At 44.4% G+C, this 18231-nt stretch overlaps 1 protein-coding gene across 1 annotated transcript in view; it reads right to left on the bottom strand.

The window, feature by feature from the left end:
- Nucleotides 1-243: 243 nt before the first annotated feature.
- The window catches only part of zzef1 (zinc finger, ZZ-type with EF hand domain 1), a 28276-nt gene continuing 10288 nt past the window's right edge, over nt 244-18231 (bottom strand). The window contains exons 27-54 of the mRNA XM_079171447.1: nt 18032-18111; nt 17830-17920; nt 17239-17719; nt 16992-17156; nt 16724-16843; nt 16423-16584; nt 15434-15566; nt 14892-15030; nt 14645-14810; nt 14294-14556; nt 13392-13564; nt 13017-13212; nt 12727-12890; nt 12009-12289; nt 11321-11495; nt 11098-11230; nt 10791-11017; nt 10366-10674; nt 10181-10281; nt 9927-10062; nt 8943-9302; nt 8690-8833; nt 8352-8520; nt 8153-8251; nt 7839-8004; nt 6808-6958; nt 4422-4493; nt 244-1883 (exon numbers count right to left, since the gene is read on the bottom strand). Coding sequence (XP_079027573.1) covers nt 1803-1883; nt 4422-4493; nt 6808-6958; nt 7839-8004; nt 8153-8251; nt 8352-8520; nt 8690-8833; nt 8943-9302; nt 9927-10062; nt 10181-10281; nt 10366-10674; nt 10791-11017; nt 11098-11230; nt 11321-11495; nt 12009-12289; nt 12727-12890; nt 13017-13212; nt 13392-13564; nt 14294-14556; nt 14645-14810; nt 14892-15030; nt 15434-15566; nt 16423-16584; nt 16724-16843; nt 16992-17156; nt 17239-17719; nt 17830-17920; nt 18032-18111 — 4937 coding nt within the window. The 3' untranslated portion in view covers nt 244-1802. The remainder of the gene's footprint in view (nt 1884-4421; nt 4494-6807; nt 6959-7838; nt 8005-8152; nt 8252-8351; nt 8521-8689; nt 8834-8942; nt 9303-9926; nt 10063-10180; nt 10282-10365; nt 10675-10790; nt 11018-11097; nt 11231-11320; nt 11496-12008; nt 12290-12726; nt 12891-13016; nt 13213-13391; nt 13565-14293; nt 14557-14644; nt 14811-14891; nt 15031-15433; nt 15567-16422; nt 16585-16723; nt 16844-16991; nt 17157-17238; nt 17720-17829; nt 17921-18031; nt 18112-18231) is intronic.

Genomic DNA, 18231 nt, shown 5'->3' with positions numbered 1-18231 from the left:
GAAAATAAAAGTAAAAAATTAAAATAAAAAAAAAAAACAGAACGAAGTGTCAAGGTTTCCTCTGTTCCAGCTTCTCGTCGGGTGGCTCTCTGATATGTGACAAACGGAGAAGGAACTCTACCAGGAGCTCTCTCAGAGATGTTTCATGGCTCACAATGATTGGTTTCTTTGGTATAAACCACCATGACTTCCAACAACTAAAATAATCTCTCCATTTGAAATGAATACAGTAATGATTGGAAAACAGCCCCCGCCCCCCCCAACAACTCGCTCCCTTTTAAAACTTTAGATTTGAAAGTACATGACTGATCTCTGTGGAAATGAACACCGGTGGCTCTCAGCTTCAATAAAACACGGGGGTAGTGTAATGTGAAGAGACGCGTTCAACATTTCACTTAGTGTCCCACCAATTACATGTGTAATTACAAAAGATGTAAGTCATCATTACAGAATTCAACTCGCCCAGCTCACGAAACACGAGATGTGGCACTAGTGAATAAGTGGGATAATGTGTCTATTTTACAGTCACCTTTATGTGTCTTTATCAGTCTGTCAAACTGCAATCCTTAACATTGACGGCACATCAAGTCTTTGTAAGTGATGTGAGGGAAAGACGGTCCGTCTGTGATTTAGAATTCAGCTTTTCATTCACGGCAGTGAAAACTAAATCAGGACTTTCATAAAGCGTTGAACTTTATGCATTAGAAAATGATGCATTAGATAAAATAATGATTAATAAATAAATCAGCGGATAAAACTGAAGGCCTTTAAGAGATTCTGAATTTTTCAATGATTATTTTTTCTTTTTGGCTGTTATTCATCATTTGACATCAAAATAGTCTTTCATTCATTCACTAGTAATGGAGTGAAAATACTTCAACATACTGATAGAATAACACAGAGGAATGCATTGCAACAGTATGTTATCACAGTTTTCCCTCAGCTGTAAAGAGAATTCTCATCCTCTGCAAAGACTATGGCTATTTGAGTATCATCTTCATCCTGTGGGTCCTAGTGCACATTACACCCGTCGTCGTGACAGAAAGTTGCAGGTCACATATACGTTTCGGATATCTGTGACGATGCACGGATCCTTCCCTTCAACAGGAGCCCTGAAAAACATACCGTCATTCACTTCTGTTGTCTGAAAAGGACAGAAGTAAATGGGGAAGGAAGAAGGAGAGAAGGTGGGTAGAAATAGAAAGGAAGTGGAGATCAAATAAAAAAGGAAGGAAGGAGTGGAATGAGCGAGTAGGTCAGTACTTTCTCCCCATGGTGAATAATGAGACTCCACTGTCCTGGACAGTATTTTTAGGATGCTCTACATGTCCACTGGGATATGTACGTCGCCATGGTGACCTGTTTTCACCATGATCAACTATGCAACCCAGTGGTGGCTGCTGTTTAGGAGGAAAAGAGGAAGGGACGAAAAAAAAGGAGTATACTTTCCCTTGAAGGTCGCGAATTTGGCACACCTCATGTCCTTTAGCATTGCATCTTCAAGTAAAAAAAAAAAAAATACAGACCCCCGCAATTGTTCCTGTTCCAGTGAATGCACATGCTGATATACCGGTTTAACCTAAGGCAAAAAGGATTGTGAGTAAGTGTGGAAAGGGCTCTTTGAGGACCCCTCCACAGCTCCTGTCCAGAGTTACTGCAGAGTGTTACCGGAGTGGAGGTGGGTCCTTTAAGGAGGAAAGCACTGGATGGTCACCTCTCCCTTTCTTGTTCAAAGTGAAACCAGCTGAGTCAGGATGTGGCCCCCTTACGGTTGTTCTCCTCCCGTCTCCCAGGGCATCTTCTCAAGGGGACATGTTGAGTAGCTTGGTAGATTTATTGGGGTAATTGATAGCCAGGCTGATGGCAGCGATGTTCTTCAGAGCCTACACAATGAAAACAACAACAACAAAAAAGGATGTGAATGAAATACAGTGCAGGGGAGAGAAAATCAAGCAGTGTCAACAGCATGTTGAGTGATGATAAATAGGCAAATCCAGGGGTCACCAGGTTTACGTCACTTTATCTAACAAACAAATGTGCTTCGCAGGGTTGTTGTTTTTCTCGGTCTTGGTACAGAGCGTCATTGAATCTGGTAAAAATGTCTTATGCTTCTGGTCTCTCTTGTTTTGTGACATTTGACAAGCGCTACGTCAGGTCAAAATCTCACTTTGATCAAGATCATTTATCTAAAAAATATAAGGCCAGATTTACATTCCGTTCACTGTGGAGTCCCCAGAGCTGTCCCGTAGTCATTAATCAATAAAAACTATAACTGGAAATAATGGAAGCACTGCCGACAATATTGTTGGATGGATTTAAGGGATAGACAGGCTGCTGCACCTGTTGCCTTATGACCCTCATGATGTGCAATGTATTAAAAACAGCTGCGATTCCAACACAATATGCTGGTTAAGTTAAGCTATTCAAATTTACAAACCTACAAAGAGCTTTACTTCAGTTGGTACACCGTGTTAAAGCAGTTTTCTTTTTTTGGTTACTTGAGGGCAGTGACATGCTGTAAACCACTGCACTGATATGTGATCACCTTTCAAAGGAAGCATTTGCCTTTTAAAACACATCAGGATTCATTCTGGAAACCTGATGAACGAAAGTCCAATAGCCTCTCTTCTTGTTAGCTCGTTGCTAACTTTGTCTGAGGTTTAGTGCTGGGTAGGTTTGATCAGAGCTGGTTTGCTGCTGTGGCTGGAAATGAGGTTGTTGAGAGTGAACCAAAACTATAAAGTTGCTGACTATGAAACAAAAACAATGAGCTAAAAACATATTGCATTTTTCTTTTCTTTTTTTAAACATCCAGAAGAGCTGAGGGGAACTGCAGAGACTCCTTTCACAATAAACACATTCATTTGATCAATTGTTAATACAAAAAATATAGATTAATGCAGCTTTAACTCAATGAACATGACATGACATACCTGCTCACTCAGTAACAGCAGCTGTCTCACAGTCTCAGTGGCACTTCAAATATCTTATTTCCTACCAAAGATACCAAATGTATGTATTCTTTAGGTCTGAGGGTAAATGATTACGCTCCCTTCTGAACATTAATCGATGATTTGTCACTTTCCAACTCTCCTCTTGAACAATACCCTTCACCCAGTGGTTTCCTAGGAGCTGAGAAGTCCAGCACAGCTCCAGGTAATGGCCCGACACACAGCAGTACGTGCTGGCTGTCTGCGTGATCAGATGATTTAGTAGTCGGCAGTTCCTTTGCAAATGTTGTATCAAAAATACAGCTATCGTGCACTGCGGTCCGTGTTTAATTGAGCGAATAACAGGATAAATAAAAGCCAAGGAGAACTGTTGGCGTCGCCGCGAGCCTCTGAACACTGCGACTTGCGTCGTGGGATAATAAACTCAAAGATGACAGGCCACTGACTTAAGAGAGAAAATGTAGTCAACTTGTTTGCGGATGGCTTTAGAACATTTGTTTCCCAACCTTCGGCAAATTTACATTTGGACTTTGCACTGTTGTTATCATAATAGTCCCGACTACAGCCAAGTCATCTATAGTTGTGTTTTCTACCTGACAGGTATTAGGTAACTGCTCAACAGAACCGCCCACTATGTGTTTTTTCTTCACCACCCTCTGCTCCTCTTAACTGAGCGCTGTGGCTCGCTGTGCCGCAAATTCTAATGGACTGTAATTACCAAATACATTAGTCCTGAGTGCGGCCCACACATACTCAAAATAAAATGGGGGGGGGGGGGGGGATGGGGGTGCAGAGGGATCTGCTGAGTGTCAACAGCTTGGTGATTCACGAGCAGAAGAGACTCCAGCCGCGTGCTGACTCACGGCGACTGAAGACTGTTCAACCAACGGGACTGCATATTGAAGAAAGGGTTGCATAATATTACAACACTTCAGGGTGAGCGGTAACTTGTCTACTATCGGCCACGTCAAGCAGCAATTCAACACTGAAAACATCAAAGATGACCTGAGAGAGCCTGGCTGAAGGCAGGACTTTGAATATAGAAAGGCAGAGATGTGAAAAGTCATTAGTGGCTATTATGCAAAATAAGGACGCACCGACTGAGTTGTGATATCAATACCACGTACCTTTTCTTTCCTAACTGAAGCAAAATGTAACAATTAAATACATAGGTATATATGTATTGAATTGCTATTTATTATTAAAATAATAAATGAATCACCAGTAACTTGGGAAAAAAAAAAATCTTCAAAATGAACAGAAATTACAATTTAACTGTAAACCTTTTTAAGGCAGCAACAAATTGTTCAAGACTTAAACAGGAATACAAATTCCAGTATATATTATATATAGTATATAAACATAGAAATGAATTGAATAGATCGGCCCCATTGTAAGCGATATCTCATATCATATCGGTATCCGTGCATCCCTAATAATAAACAAAGCAAAAGAAGCTGTAAGTCTTACCATTGCAGTGTGATTGAGGAGCTGCTCGTCAGTGGTCATGGCTAACAGGTAGTCCTGGAGGATGCCCTGTGCCTGGAAAACACATCAAAGGCTTGTTACAAGGATCTCTCCTGCCATGTTTCCTAAATGCAGCTCGCAAAGAAACAGTTAACAGAAAACTGTCATGAATAAATAGAGCGTCCCTAGACAGCCTGCACTAAGAGGTTACATAGGGAGGAATTTTGGTCATAAATGAGGCCTGGTTCCCTGACCACTCATCTCCATCTCAGCATAAAATTGAAACTGTGGAATGTTGGAACAGTCAATCACAATTATAAACAAACCAAACAGCGCTTCACACTGAAGCCCAACGGGAGAAGCATATCTCGGGTTTTCTAAGCACAGGGAGTTAGGGAACACAGATAAGAACGCACAGCGGCTAAATGGGCCGAGACCGGCAAAACGGAGCTTTTACAGAGCTGGAGACACAGTCCAGAGCCCTCGTCCACCATCCGTCTCGCAGCACCCCGACTGTTTATAGTGGGGAACATCCTAGGATCATTTGTCCAGTCAGTAGTGCGTGACATGCCATTTTGATTTCCCTAAATATAACGCTCACTTCCTGGGGTAGAGAGTTCACTGAATCTCAGCGGACCTGGTTGTGAACTTTGTGTGCGTACAAAGACCGAGGACTCATGCTGGAATGTGAACAGCGCTCCATCTTTAAAATCAGCTGGTTGTGGGCTCAGACCTAATATGGACACAGAGGACTCCTTGATGTGTTCACTCATTAGCTTCCCATGATTTTAGAGGAGAGGCATTACGAAGCGGTTGAGCTGGGCTGTATGTCATCACTGCAGTTGATCTCAAATGTCAACATGAGGAGGTCCACCAAACCTTCACACCCAAGTTTAGTCCTCACTAAACCTTACTTTTCAGGAGGATGACGACAGACGGTGTTGTAGGTAGAGCACTGAAGTCTACAGCTGAAGAAGGATTTTAATATTTATGTCCATTTCAGGATGGATTTTAAAGAGGACTTTCCCCCTCTACATTAGCCTCAGAACAGTCTATTTATACAATTCTCTTAACAAACGCAGAAGTCCTGGAAAAGTGAATCCAGTCTGGATGGCACACAGCCGAGTTGTCGTCTGTGTGAACCCAGTGTGGACTCATATTCACTGGCTATATTCAGGTTCAATTTAACAGACTCAACCGACATCTTTTAAAAACATTGCTAATCTCTTGTAATACCTTTGAACCACATCCTGAACCCAGTGCAACACCAGCCACCACTGACCGCGACAGCTGCCACAAGAGGTAGCAGGTGTGTGTGTGTGCGTGTGTGTTTAAACCAACAGAAGCCTGTTGTGTTAAGTCTGTTAGCTTAATTAAGACTGAATGCTGGCAAAGCTTATATGGAGGAAGTGAATGGGTCAACGCATCTATTTTGAATACAACCGCTGCCCGTGGCCGTGTGCAAAACACTACCTACCACAATCCATCCATCTCCATGTGTCCATCATTGTTAAAACAACACTGGAGTGTCCATGAAGGGCAGCCCAGGATAAACGGCTGTGTGCTGCTACTGCCCCCTGGTGGCCGCTGACACGTACCGCTCCACTCAAGCAACTTGCTTTGGAGCGACATTCGGTCGATGCAGATGGGAGCACAGATTCCACCCTGGACGACAAGTCAACTGATGTCATTTTATCGTCGGGTCAGCAGCCACGAGCCTCACCAAACAGACCAGATGGGAACCGGACAGATGCTTTTCTGGGACTGTCTGGTTCAATTGCATTTACAGATGGGAAACTCCTGGCTGACGGCGTGCTCATAATCCATGAGGATTCTCTTAATCAATAATTCAAGACAATTGAGAGAGAGAGCGAGAGCCCAAACGCATCACAAAATGGATAGCATCTCTTCCTCTCTCAAGCAGCCTGCATGGAGCCAGTGTGGACTGTGCTGTCTGGCAGATGGCAGGGCCGGGCGTTGGCCCTGAGCCCAGCACAGAACAGAACAGGTGGGTGGAGGAAAAAACATGCTCATCTCACAGAGAGACAGATATAGACGGAGAGAGGAGGGGAAGACAGAGGTAAAGCATATACTAAGTTTCACTCTTATTTCATTCAAATGGCCTCAACCTGAATATGTCATCAGGCCAAAAGAACAGGGACAGTCGACTAAAACAATTGTTTCTATACTCAACAGCAAAGCCATCTGCTGTCATCACAGCATAAACAGTCAACACAGCTAATCAAATACCCCAAATGTCACTTAGCCACACCTCTTTAAATACAACAGCACCTACACACACTAGATGTAGCCTGCACGTACGTGTGTGTGTGTGTGTACGTGTGTGTGTGTGTGTGTGTGTGTGTGTGAGTGAGTATGCGTCACTCACAATGGCACGGGCCTCTGCGATGAAGAAGAGTTCAGTGAGGGCTCTGTGAAGAGGCAGCAGCACGGTGATACTGGTGGGATCCTGGCTCAGGCTGTTTTCCATGGACATGAAGAGCTGCCACAGAGGCCGCAGCAGCGTCAGCTCACAGGCTCTGGAGTGCAAACAAATCGATACTTAGACGAACAAACAAAAGTCTGCACGCAGAACGGCAGAATGAAGAGTCACTTTCTCAGAAAAGCAAACATGTGGCTGGGAAAGAAACGAGAGTCTAACTTTATATCTTGCATGACTTAGTCGCGCATCTTGTAACCAACAGCCATAAACAAAACTTGACTTGTCATTGTTTCCAGATAGTCCCAAAAGAAGAAAAATATTAATAATATAAGGAGTGTGTGTGGGATGTTATTAATGCGGCTACAAGCTTGTGTGCATAAAAAAAACTAAAAAGTACGACAACGACAACTCCCAAGGCGCATTGCGGCATGAAACGTCTGTGACGTGAAGCGTTAACGACGGGTAAAAGCTAAAGATGACGGCGTTGAGGGGGAGTCCTGTGTTTCTTTGTGAAGGAACATTAAGAATATTATTGAAAGAAAAAATTGAAATGGGTTTACAATTCCCATAAATTGTGTTAGGTCATTATGACCAGAAGGGAGCCGAGTTAATCTGCACACATGCAAATTCCTAAACACATCCTTTACCTCATTTCCGTGGTGACTACCAGGACATGAGGGATTTACAAAGGCTTTTATCTTTTATGCAAACCCTGTGTGGAGTCCTGCAGCTCTGGGGAAAATACACCGCTGAGGTAAGAATGTGCACTGGGTCCTTTTAGCCAAATTAGCACTACCTAGGTCCAGGTGGATTGACCCAAGTGAGAATGTTTGTGCATGTTACTTTGGGTGTTTATACATGACGACTGAACCTTACAGCTTATACAAGATTTCACCGGTGATAGAAAAAGTGTGAGAAGCGTTGAAGAGATTTGGAAGGACAGAGACAGAAATGTACAGGCAAGGCCGGACTCTTACGTCTGGGACTGACACTGCAGGAGGCGGAGCAACAAGTGAATGGCTTTGAGTCGCTGGTTCCCAGTCTGGCGGCAGGCCACGCCTACCTGCCACTCCCAGATGTCAACCAGTGGCAGGTGACTGAGCACTTGGTCATCTGCTAACATTTGCTTCAGTATCTCGAAACCTGATTACAAAGAAGCAAAAGTGCAGAAAGGGTGACGACCTGACTAACGTGAGGATTCAAACTCGTAGTTTGCACGACGCTCTCCACCAAATGAAGCAGGTTCGCTCAAACAAAAAAATGACACGGTATCCGTTCTAATGTGAAGTACCTGTCTGGAAACGTCCTCTGTGGCCTCCTGTAACTGTGAACTTGTAGCCCCACTCTGTGTTGCTCATGTCAGACATGAACCTGTAGTACAGGGTGTCACCTGAGGGAAACCCACACACAACACACATGTTGATACATGTCAAACTATCACATAGAGAAGAAAAGGAATTAAACGACTTAAAAAAAAAAATATTCCTCACCAGGAATCTCAAAATCGGACCATTTCTGAGGCGAGCCGCTAAAGTTGTGGACGTCCTGGAGGAAATCACTGCTGCTGGACATGATGAGCTCATCACAGCCTTCCTCTGTGTAGCAGCGGGAGTCAAATTTTACCGAAAGGTAGATGGCTCCGGGGATGTGCACCTTGTCCTTTAGAGAGAAAAGATGGACACAATACAGCCTTCAAACTGAATTTGAAAAAAAACCCTGTTTCAAATAAGGATGTGCACAAATAGCCAGCTCTATTGCAAAGTCGTCTTTAGTTACATTTTCATTTTGTGTGTGTCTCATAAATAGCTATGACAGGCAGTTCACCCACCTCAAAGTTGGTGTTGTTGTCATATGGGTGTTTGGACTCTCTGATCTGCACGGCCATCCCAGGCTCCTCCATGAACTGGCAAGCAGTGAGGGACAGACTGCACAGCATACTCTGGCTGCAACCCTTCAGCACCCGCTGGAGAATCTATTTATTAACGGATTATTATGATCACATTAATCCACAAAACACCAGCAATGTATCATATGTGGAAATCACATAAGACAAACTCCACATTCTCCTGCCTTCCACCCACCTTCTCCCAGAGCGGCCTCTCCTCCAGCTGCATCAACATGTCCAGGATGTAGGCCATGTGCGAGGCACCGCTCAGTTCCAGGGCCTCCTCGCTCAACGCCGCCTCCGCGGGCCAGTTGGCCAGCAGCGAGGCCAGCACGTGGCGGGCGTACAGCGTGCCGATGGCCTGGTTGACCTTCACCAGGTATTGGCGAACTGCCCGATTGCTTCGCACATCCAGCTCCTTGTGCAAGAGAGCAGAACTTTTGGTGCGTCTCTGCTTGGCGTAGCTGAGCTGCAGGTCGCTCTCTGAATTTGTGATGAGCTTCTGGGCCACTACGTTGACCTCCTCGGTGGCCTTTTCACAGTGGCTGGGTTTAGACTGTGGGAGGAGGGCGATGATGGGGATACATCAGAATTTTGACAAAATAAAAAAAATTGGTAATGTGCCAAACTGCCATCTGTAAGTAGTGCTTTTAACCTCCGTGTTGGAAGTTCATAATAAAATAGTCTATTTCTAAATTTTGGATGGCATGGGAATACTCTCCTTGACCCTTTGTGTGCAAAACATCATTTCATCCATCTCTAATAGATTGCTCCTTTAATTATGCACTTATAAGGGCATTATAAAAATGAAAAATCTTTATATTACTGGAACATTTCCTTCTTTTTAATTACTGCGCAGTAAATTCAATCTGTCGCAAACCTTTTTGCTCTTAGAGGACAACTGTTTGAAACTTTTCAAACTGGCAAAACTCATTGACTTAAAGAGGTTCCATTTCAACTATTCCATAAGGCTTGGCAGCCCTTCGTATATGCAAAGATATATCCATAATCATCACTATTTAAAATGTTTCTACTGTATACATACTGTCCAATCGTTTTTTATGCGTGTGTAAATTCTGTACTGTTTTTGTAATATTTCATATAATGTGGATGCAGTGTTTACTGATTGTTAACAAAAAAAGAAAAAGCTGTTTCAGGTCACATTTTTAAAACAACTCACCACGCATGACACCACAATCATATCAGTGTCCACGGCCTTAGTGTTCCTCTCCTCAGAGCGAGGCCGCCTGGTGGGTTGCCACTTCTGAGCCAACGTCCGGATCGTCTCATCGGTTTTAATCTCCTCGCCATCGAATCTGAAAATAACACAAAGGCACAACCATTGACTGAGAGGCAGTATGAAGTAGAACAGTATGACCTTTACAGCGGTGGATCGGATGAAGAAAGTAAATTAAAAAGAAAGTCTCTGCTGACCTCTTCTGCACCTCCAGGAAGAAGGAGTCAGTTCTCTTCATCTGCAACTCGTACATGGCTCGTAGGATGGGCAGAGGGGCGTTTAAGGCATCGTGGGTAATCTGCATTGAAAATAAACTTGAGATTAACACACCACTCTTTTCGCTTGTTTCGCTGCACATGTCCTAAACACTATCCCACGTCACCTGGAAGCAAATCTTGGTCTCCTCATCGAGGCCCTCTAAGGGGTCGGGCTTGCTGACGTCGGTGTCGTCAGCGCAGCAACTGGAGTGGTCAGAGTCGTGCTCCTTGTCCTGCTCTCTTTGGTCTCGCTCTGGGTCCTGGGCCATGGAGTGGATCTCCCTCTTGGAGGAGTACAGCATGATGGAGAGGATCTCTAGATCTCGCAGCAACCACAGCTTGCTGAAGCCTGTCCCTTTGCTGCACTTCCTCACCAGCAGCTGGGTCAGTCCCGACTGCCGGATGTCCTCCTGAGCTTGCTCTACTCCGTGTTTCTACCCAAGAGGACACAACAGAATGAGAACACCACCTCTGGAAGAATCTTATATGATCTAAGATAGTTGTTCCTAGCCAAGAACCACATCGACGATTCCTAGGTAATGGCAGGTACCTTCAGGGTATTGTAGAGGCCTTTCAGGGCCAAGGAGAGAACCCAGGATGCCTCCACAGCATCAGGAGAGCCATTGTCCTGGCTGGTCTGCAGTAGGTGGCTGATGATTGAGGTGAAATTGCTCAGGTAGCGGCTGAGCAGGGTCTTAGGGGAGCCCTGGCCCTCTGACTGCCCTGGGAGACCGGCTGCAGTGGAATCCTGAGACTGGATGAGTTGGTAGTCCTTCACTAGACAGAGAAACAAAGCACACAGAGGGTTAATTTCCTTCTAGGCGCTGGTAAAAGTTTTTCAAGTGAACTGCACCAACCTGTTTTCCTCTTGCGTGTCTTAACATCCACCACTGCGGCGTGGTTCTTTTCTGTGAAGTGTTTGAGCAAAATCATGTTGTGCTGTTCATTGGCGTTGTCGATAAACACCGTCTGGGTGCCCACACACAGCACCTGGCAGAGACACAGAGGAGTCACAGCTGAGCTTAGAAAGTCAGGGAGCACAAGTGTACAAACGTTTACAGTGGCACATGTTCTGCCTACCTCAGGGAAGCCCACTAGCACCAGCAGGGTGAAGAGGTTGGTGCGTTTCAATGTCTGCGGCAGCTGCCGAATACAGTGGTCAGTGAAGGCAGCGATCACTGTGCTCCACTCAGGACAAGCATTCAGACTGTGTAAAATATCTGCCACTGTGCACGCCCAATCCAAACCAATACGACTGCCAAACAGAGGAAAAGAAGAGAAAAGACTATTCGCAAAACAACAATAACAGCTGGTGGGTGGCAATTATTTCTTCAGTGGTTATCAATAGCAGACAAACAGCAGCGCAAACTAATATTTTAGCTCTCTGGCATAAGATCTCTGTGCGATTAAGGGATATATATGTGTTACTACACAGGTATAACAGGACTAAACAAAGATCAAATCTCTAACTTTAATGTGTGACTTTACAAAGTAAAAACCACACCGTTCCTTCAGCAATTTTGATAATGATGAAAATGAAAATATTTGGACCCACTCTGTAAAAAAGAAAACTATTTCATACATTTGTTTATATTTGTTTTTATAGGGAAGGATCATATCTCCATGGCTCTGGATTGGCTAAAATCCTTGTGGGTACTGACAAGTGCAGACTTGTTGTTAGTATAAATATCTGCAGGTTTTTCATCCAGAACATTTTATATAAACTACAATTAATTTCCGTGGTATCATCAGGTTTCCTTTCTTTTACCTGTCTAAACAGACAGCCCCTAGGCTGAAAAGCAACTGGGTGGTCTTCCAGCCGTGGGTGTCTGAGCTGGCTGCCTCCCCCTGTGTTAGCAAGTCATATTTGTCAGCCAGGGCCTCTGTGACGGCAGTGTCAGCCTCCATCGGAGGGATTCGGAGCAGCAGCTGACCCAGTAGTCCCAGGGTGAGGTGGTAGGTCTCGTTCAGAGAGCCTGCATTGGAAATGACCGCCCTGAAAAGCTTGGGCAGGATGGAGTTCAGACTGGGCAGAGACAGGGTGCTGCCCTGAGGACACAAGAAAGACCATGTAAATATTATCTGTAGGTAAATGCAAAATATGCTGAAGCAATATGTTGAGTCGTGAACATTTCAGGAACAGCAGTGCATGTTGGGTACAAAGTGATGTAGTGTTTTAACTTGACAAAGTGTTGATAGATTTCGGTGTATTTGTTTAACTTGACATATCTGCCCATCTATCCTGGCTACAGGCGGATAGCTTAGCTTAGCATAAAGACTGTAAACAGCTTGCCTGGTTTTGTCCAAAAGTAACAAAAGCATTATATCTTGTTTGTTTCTGTACTAAAATCAAAGTGTTAAAAATGACACAGATATGAGAGAAATATAGATTTCTTTCATCCAGATCTCAACAACAAAGCACATAAGGGTATTTATTTAGCGTTGCATAGTCTCAACCGTAAAAACTGGTGTTTGGTTTTACATACTGGTTTGGCTGGTGGCAGCATGGCTGCTAGTAGTCCCAGGATCCTCTCTCTGGAGCACTCCGAAAACACATGCTCCTGAAGGGGAACCTGGGGCAGCCTCTCGTCTGCCTCCTTGACAACGTCAGATGCCGAAGGGTTGACTGTTTCTGGACCGGACTCTGAAGCTGAGAAAGGTAAAAAAAAACAAAAAAACATATAGGATTAAACCAGAAACCTAAGGGATAGTTACAACCACTAATGAACACAACCAGAGCTGTAATCAGCCTGGTGGAGGTAGTCTCAATGCTTACGTCGGACTACAGGAGAGAGGGGGTCCTCGCTGGACACAGAAGGCGTCTGGCTGAGGCTGGAGGAGTCCAGGGTGTCTTGGGCAACCAGCTTCTTTTTCTCTTCCTCTGCAGAGCTTGGGGGGGATGAAACCTCTGAAGGAGCAGGGGGAGGAGAGCCCAGCTCCTTTACCTTTTTCTCCTTACCTAATGGTTTACTCTAGTGAGAGGATAACAACAATAGAGTAGGTTGACTTATCATTATACATCTATTCTTGCAATATTTATAGATGTGTATGGTACAAACTTCTAATCTATTCTACATTCTGCCTCTGTAATGATCCAGTACCCCAAAACAGAGATCCTTCAATCTTCATATTATCTTGTAATGTTTTTCACCTTGTCTTTGGGAGAAGACGGGGAGCAGACTGCTGCAGTGCTGCCAGGGAGAGAGGAGGTGTCAGTGGCTGTACTGAGCTCCTGTGAGGACTCTGGAGAGACTGGACACAGTTCACTATCGGAAGCTGATTCATTGGATGACAGCAGAGCGAGCAAGGCTGAGGAACGTAGTCCTACGTGGAGATAAAAAGGACAAAACATAAAAAATACAGGTAAGAAGAATCAGAGAGACCATGAGATACATGGATAAACAATGAAGCAACCCTCTTTTACAACTCTACAAAATACTGCATTGTGGTGATAAAATGACTTGTTGAAAAATGTGTGAATAATGAAGAGATGGAGGAAACGTTCTCTCCCAAGGCCAGCGTATAAAGGAATAATTCTCCTATTTGGGAAATACGCATTCTCAGTTTCATGCCAAGTTACATTAGACGATCAATACCACTCTTGCATCTGTACACTAAACATAAAGCTAGAGCTAGCAGGCTATTACCTTAGCTTAGAATAAAGACTTGAAGTAGGGGGGGGGGGGGAATAGTTAGGCCAGCTCTGTCCAAAGATTAAAGGGACAGTCCACCCTCAATAATACAGCAGTTTCAACCAGGTCTGTGGATTATCTTAAGTAACCGGGTCATAGTTTTTGGACAGAGACATTGCTGTTGAGTTTTTCAAATGTATTTCTTTGCCGCTTTATATGTAATTTTGTTTTTGGGGTGAGCTGTCCCTTTAAAAAAATATATCAATCTCTAAAGCGCTTTAATTAGCACATCATAGTATGTTGTTTCTTTAATCCGCACAAATGAAATGGCCAGTGCAGTGAACTCCAGGAATCATCCCTGTGATCCCTGCTTCTAGTTTTTAGGCTAAGCTAAGCTAACCAGTTGCTGGTTCGGACTTGCCTTTTCCAGTCTGGCCCTTGAGCAAACAATCAGTGATGAGTTGGGAACAGTGTGTCTGCAGGGATGAGGCCTGGCTCAAGGTGTTGCTGTCCAAAGACTCTCCCTCCATCTGCTTCTGACTGCTCAGTTCTGACGTGTAGAGGGCCAAAGCTGCAAACAGTAGCCAGGAGTAGTTGTGGATGTAGGGCTGGATCAAGCGGTGCCGGTCACTGATCCGTATGGTCACCATGGGGTACACTGTGATCCGATGGGTTGGCAGGTGGCTGGAGATGGGAATGGTAAAAGGTTACTCGGAGAATAAAGGTAAACCACTAAAAGGTAAGTGTGTTTTAACGGCACAAGATGAGTCACCTGTCTGGATACTTCTTTGCATTGTAACAACCAAAGCACAGATCAAAGTCTTCGCAGACGTTGCAGTTGATTCTGCTGCCTACGATGAGCCCCTGGCAGTGGTCACAGGCGTATTCCATGTTTACCATCTCATGGTCATCCTCGTGGCCCTCGGGCTTGGCACCGCCTGGTTAAAACACATTCACACATTCAGGTTTGCTCTGATGCTCTTATCCAGCTTATGATTAGTGACTGTGTATGAGCTCACTAAGGAAGCAGGTCTTGCAGAGGTCCATATCCATGCACTGCAGACATCGGTAGCGGTGCCAAGGTGCCATCCTCTCGCAGCCGTCACAGGAGATCACGACATTGAGCAGGTCACAGTAGCGTGCAATGAACATGTGCATCTGTGGATAAAACCGGGCAAATACACAGTATTACTGTCACCATACTTTCCTACCTATGCTTTGAAAGATATATTAAACATTGACTTGAATACAGCTCGTTAAACTTAAAAAACAGTGTTATAGACGGACAGGTTTTTGGGATTGGGTTATGTTATAAGAGTAAATAGATATTACTCTAGCTTACTCAGTCTAACTGTTATTGTGGTTATCTGTGTGTGTGGGTTTGTCGAGTTAAATAGATATACACTAGCTCAAAGAACTGCCGTGTTTAACAAGTACAGCTTCTCTGAGCTGTTGGCATGGTTGTAGGAAAGAAAACAGAGCAGAGAAGCATTTGGGGCAGTCAGGTTCAGACACGAGGCAATTTTCCTTGTTTGCTAATGGTTGGACTGTTTTTATGTACCTTTCTCTTGTTCTCCGTAGAGTCCTCTTCATCGATTTTGTCATACCACTTCTCAAACATCCCGTCCATACACTCGTCCATCCATTCCTGGTTCTTCTTGTAGTCAGCGATTTCATCCTCCTCGGTCCATTGACTGAAAATGAATTTAAACAGCAGAAATGATCTATTATCTCTGCAATTTAATTGGCTGGGACGCCGTTTAAAAAGGGATAACTCAGATTGTTTCGAGTGGGATTGTATGAGGTACTTGTCCATAGTCAGTGTATTATCTACAGTGGATGGCGCTCAGCACGACCCCAGTTTGGAGAAACAGACAGGAGCGAAACAATGTAATGCTGAGGCAGCAAAAAAACACATTTTAGACACCTATAAAAAAATCTATATCAGTTTAAGCATACTTTAGATTTTCACCACTTTACCTTGCCGTCAGCCCTTTGCAACGGGGAACTGAAGCCATTATCTGTGCTTTCTTCAAGACCACAAGACAAAATCTGTACTTTTACCTCGCACAACAGTGGAGTTGTCAATATAACTGATCAAGGAAGCATTTGTTAACGGCTTCAGTTCGTTGTCAGAAAGAGCTGTCTGACGGTAATGTAAAGAGGGGAAAATGTTCTAAATATAGATTAAACTTAAACTGATATAGATCTTCTTAGGCGGGCTTTTTCTAGTTGTCTTAAATACATTTTTGCTCTCATGCTGGTACTGGCTGCTTCTCCAAACCGGTGTCGTGCCGACCTCCATCTAATATAGGTACACACCGACTATTGATAATCACCTCATACAACCCCACTTTAAAAAAAATCTAAACTATTCCTTTATACTGTAAGAGATCTGACATAGACTCAGGTGCAGTTTGGAATATTGATTTGTAAAAAGGAAATAATGAAAGCTGTATCTTTTGCTATAATTAGCATTTGTTATCAATCGGAAAAGCATTTCATTTCTACTGTGCGGGGCCTTGTTTTCTGAAATGAGTCTGATGTTACCTGATGGCAATGTCATGAACACTGATGTTCTCCTGGGACATGCTGAGCAGGAGGTCAGGAAGCTTGATATTCAGGAAGAGGTCCAGGTCATGTACCTCCCAGCTTATGTCGAGAAGGTGCAACAAGCAGGTCTGCACACATGACAGGGCTGGTAGCAGGGCTCTGCAGAGCAGTGAGGAGGGGCAGGTTACACCACTGCACACACACTTGGAATCACACTTATCACTGCTGCAAGCACTTTTTAAATTTCAGTGAATCAGGCTGTGTGTGAACGTGGTGCATTGCAAGGATAGAAGCTTACTTCTCATTGAGATTGGTGAAGCCTTGTGCTGCCTCCACCAGCATGAGCACCAACTGATGGTAGGAGCACCTCACCTCCTCTCCTAGCTTCTGCCCGCTGTCTGACAACTGAGAGAAATAACTGAAAAAGACAACGCAAAAAGACATTTTGAGCAAAATCGTTGTTCAAAATCACAAATATTTAACTGAACTGTGCTCGACTCTAGTATTAACATAAAACAATGTACTGTTGTCCACACGTGAACTGAAAACATTTTCTACAGAAGCACCTTGTGAAGTCTTTCTGGCATGCCAGCAGCTCTTGTAGGAACAGGATGCAGGGAGCTTGGAAGAGGTGTGGCTTTCCCAGGGAACGCAAACACTGCTGCACCATCTCCAGGACTTTGCACACGCTCAGAGCCTGGGCTTTGCTCAGGGACAGGGTCTGCAGGATGCTACAGGGGGAAGATTTGGATGATTTAACCCTGTATGGTACAATAACGCAAATGAAAAAAAAGAAGACTTGATGTCAGTCACCTTGCTGTCGTGAGAGCCTGGTCCTTTATAAAGTTCAGGATGTGTTTGAGTATCGGGTAGCGATCCTTGACAGCGGGGGTCATGCGGGGCTCTTCTATAGATCGACAGGAGAGGAGGCGTAGGCGTGCCCGACTGAACGGGGCTTTACGGGGGAAGGCGGAGGGTGAGGCCGGATCCCCTGACTGGGAGGAGAGGCTCTCTGTGGAGCCTCTGTGGCCTTGTTTGCTGTGCCCACAAGAGGATGAGCTTTGTGCTTGAGCACCGGAGGGCTGGCTCTGTTCCGCCCTGGCATCCTCCTCAGACCCTGCAGTCTGTTGTCCCACAGTGGAGCTGGCCTGGAAGTCTCCTTCCGAGATGGAGCCTGAGCGGAGGAGTGGAGCACTGCTGCCCTCTGCAGCTTTGGAAGAGTCGCTGTCCTGGCACGGTGCTCCACAGGGGGTAAATCTGAAGAGCAAGAGGCTCTTCTCAATGCACATCTCAGCTAAACAGAGAGAAACATAACAGACGTCAGCAAAATATAAAAAAAGATAACAGAGTTAGTAAAAAAAAAAAGAAAAAAGGCGGGACTGGTCTATTTGCAGGAGTTATCACCTAGTGTCTCCATGGAAACCTCATCCTGACCTCCTTCCTTCTCGTCAGGAACATTCATTTTGCTAACTAGGTACCTCTGCTTCATCTCCAACTGACAGGAGACAAAAAAAAGACATCAACACAACAGTTCAATAACCTGATGATGAATAAAACTCAGCAGCAGATAATAAACAAAGACACGAATCATGCCAATAACACTCACCATCCATGTTCTGATGCTGTCTGCCAATGAATACACCTGCACAAACTCTTCACTGAAACAGGACTTGCAGTCCTGATTAACTACTCATGCCGAGACAAAACAGAAAGGAGAAATCAAATTGGAATGACAACAACGCAGAAATACCAGGATAAAACACAGCAAGAAATAAGAAATAAATAGAACAGCTTGTGCTCTGTGAC

Source organism: Pholis gunnellus, assembly GCF_910591455.1.
Source record: "Pholis gunnellus genome assembly, chromosome: 13".
Lineage (NCBI taxonomy): Eukaryota > Metazoa > Chordata > Actinopteri > Perciformes > Pholidae > Pholis > Pholis gunnellus.
The sequence above is the reverse complement of the archived record's forward strand: the minus strand, read 5'-3'. Positions and strand labels throughout refer to the sequence as shown.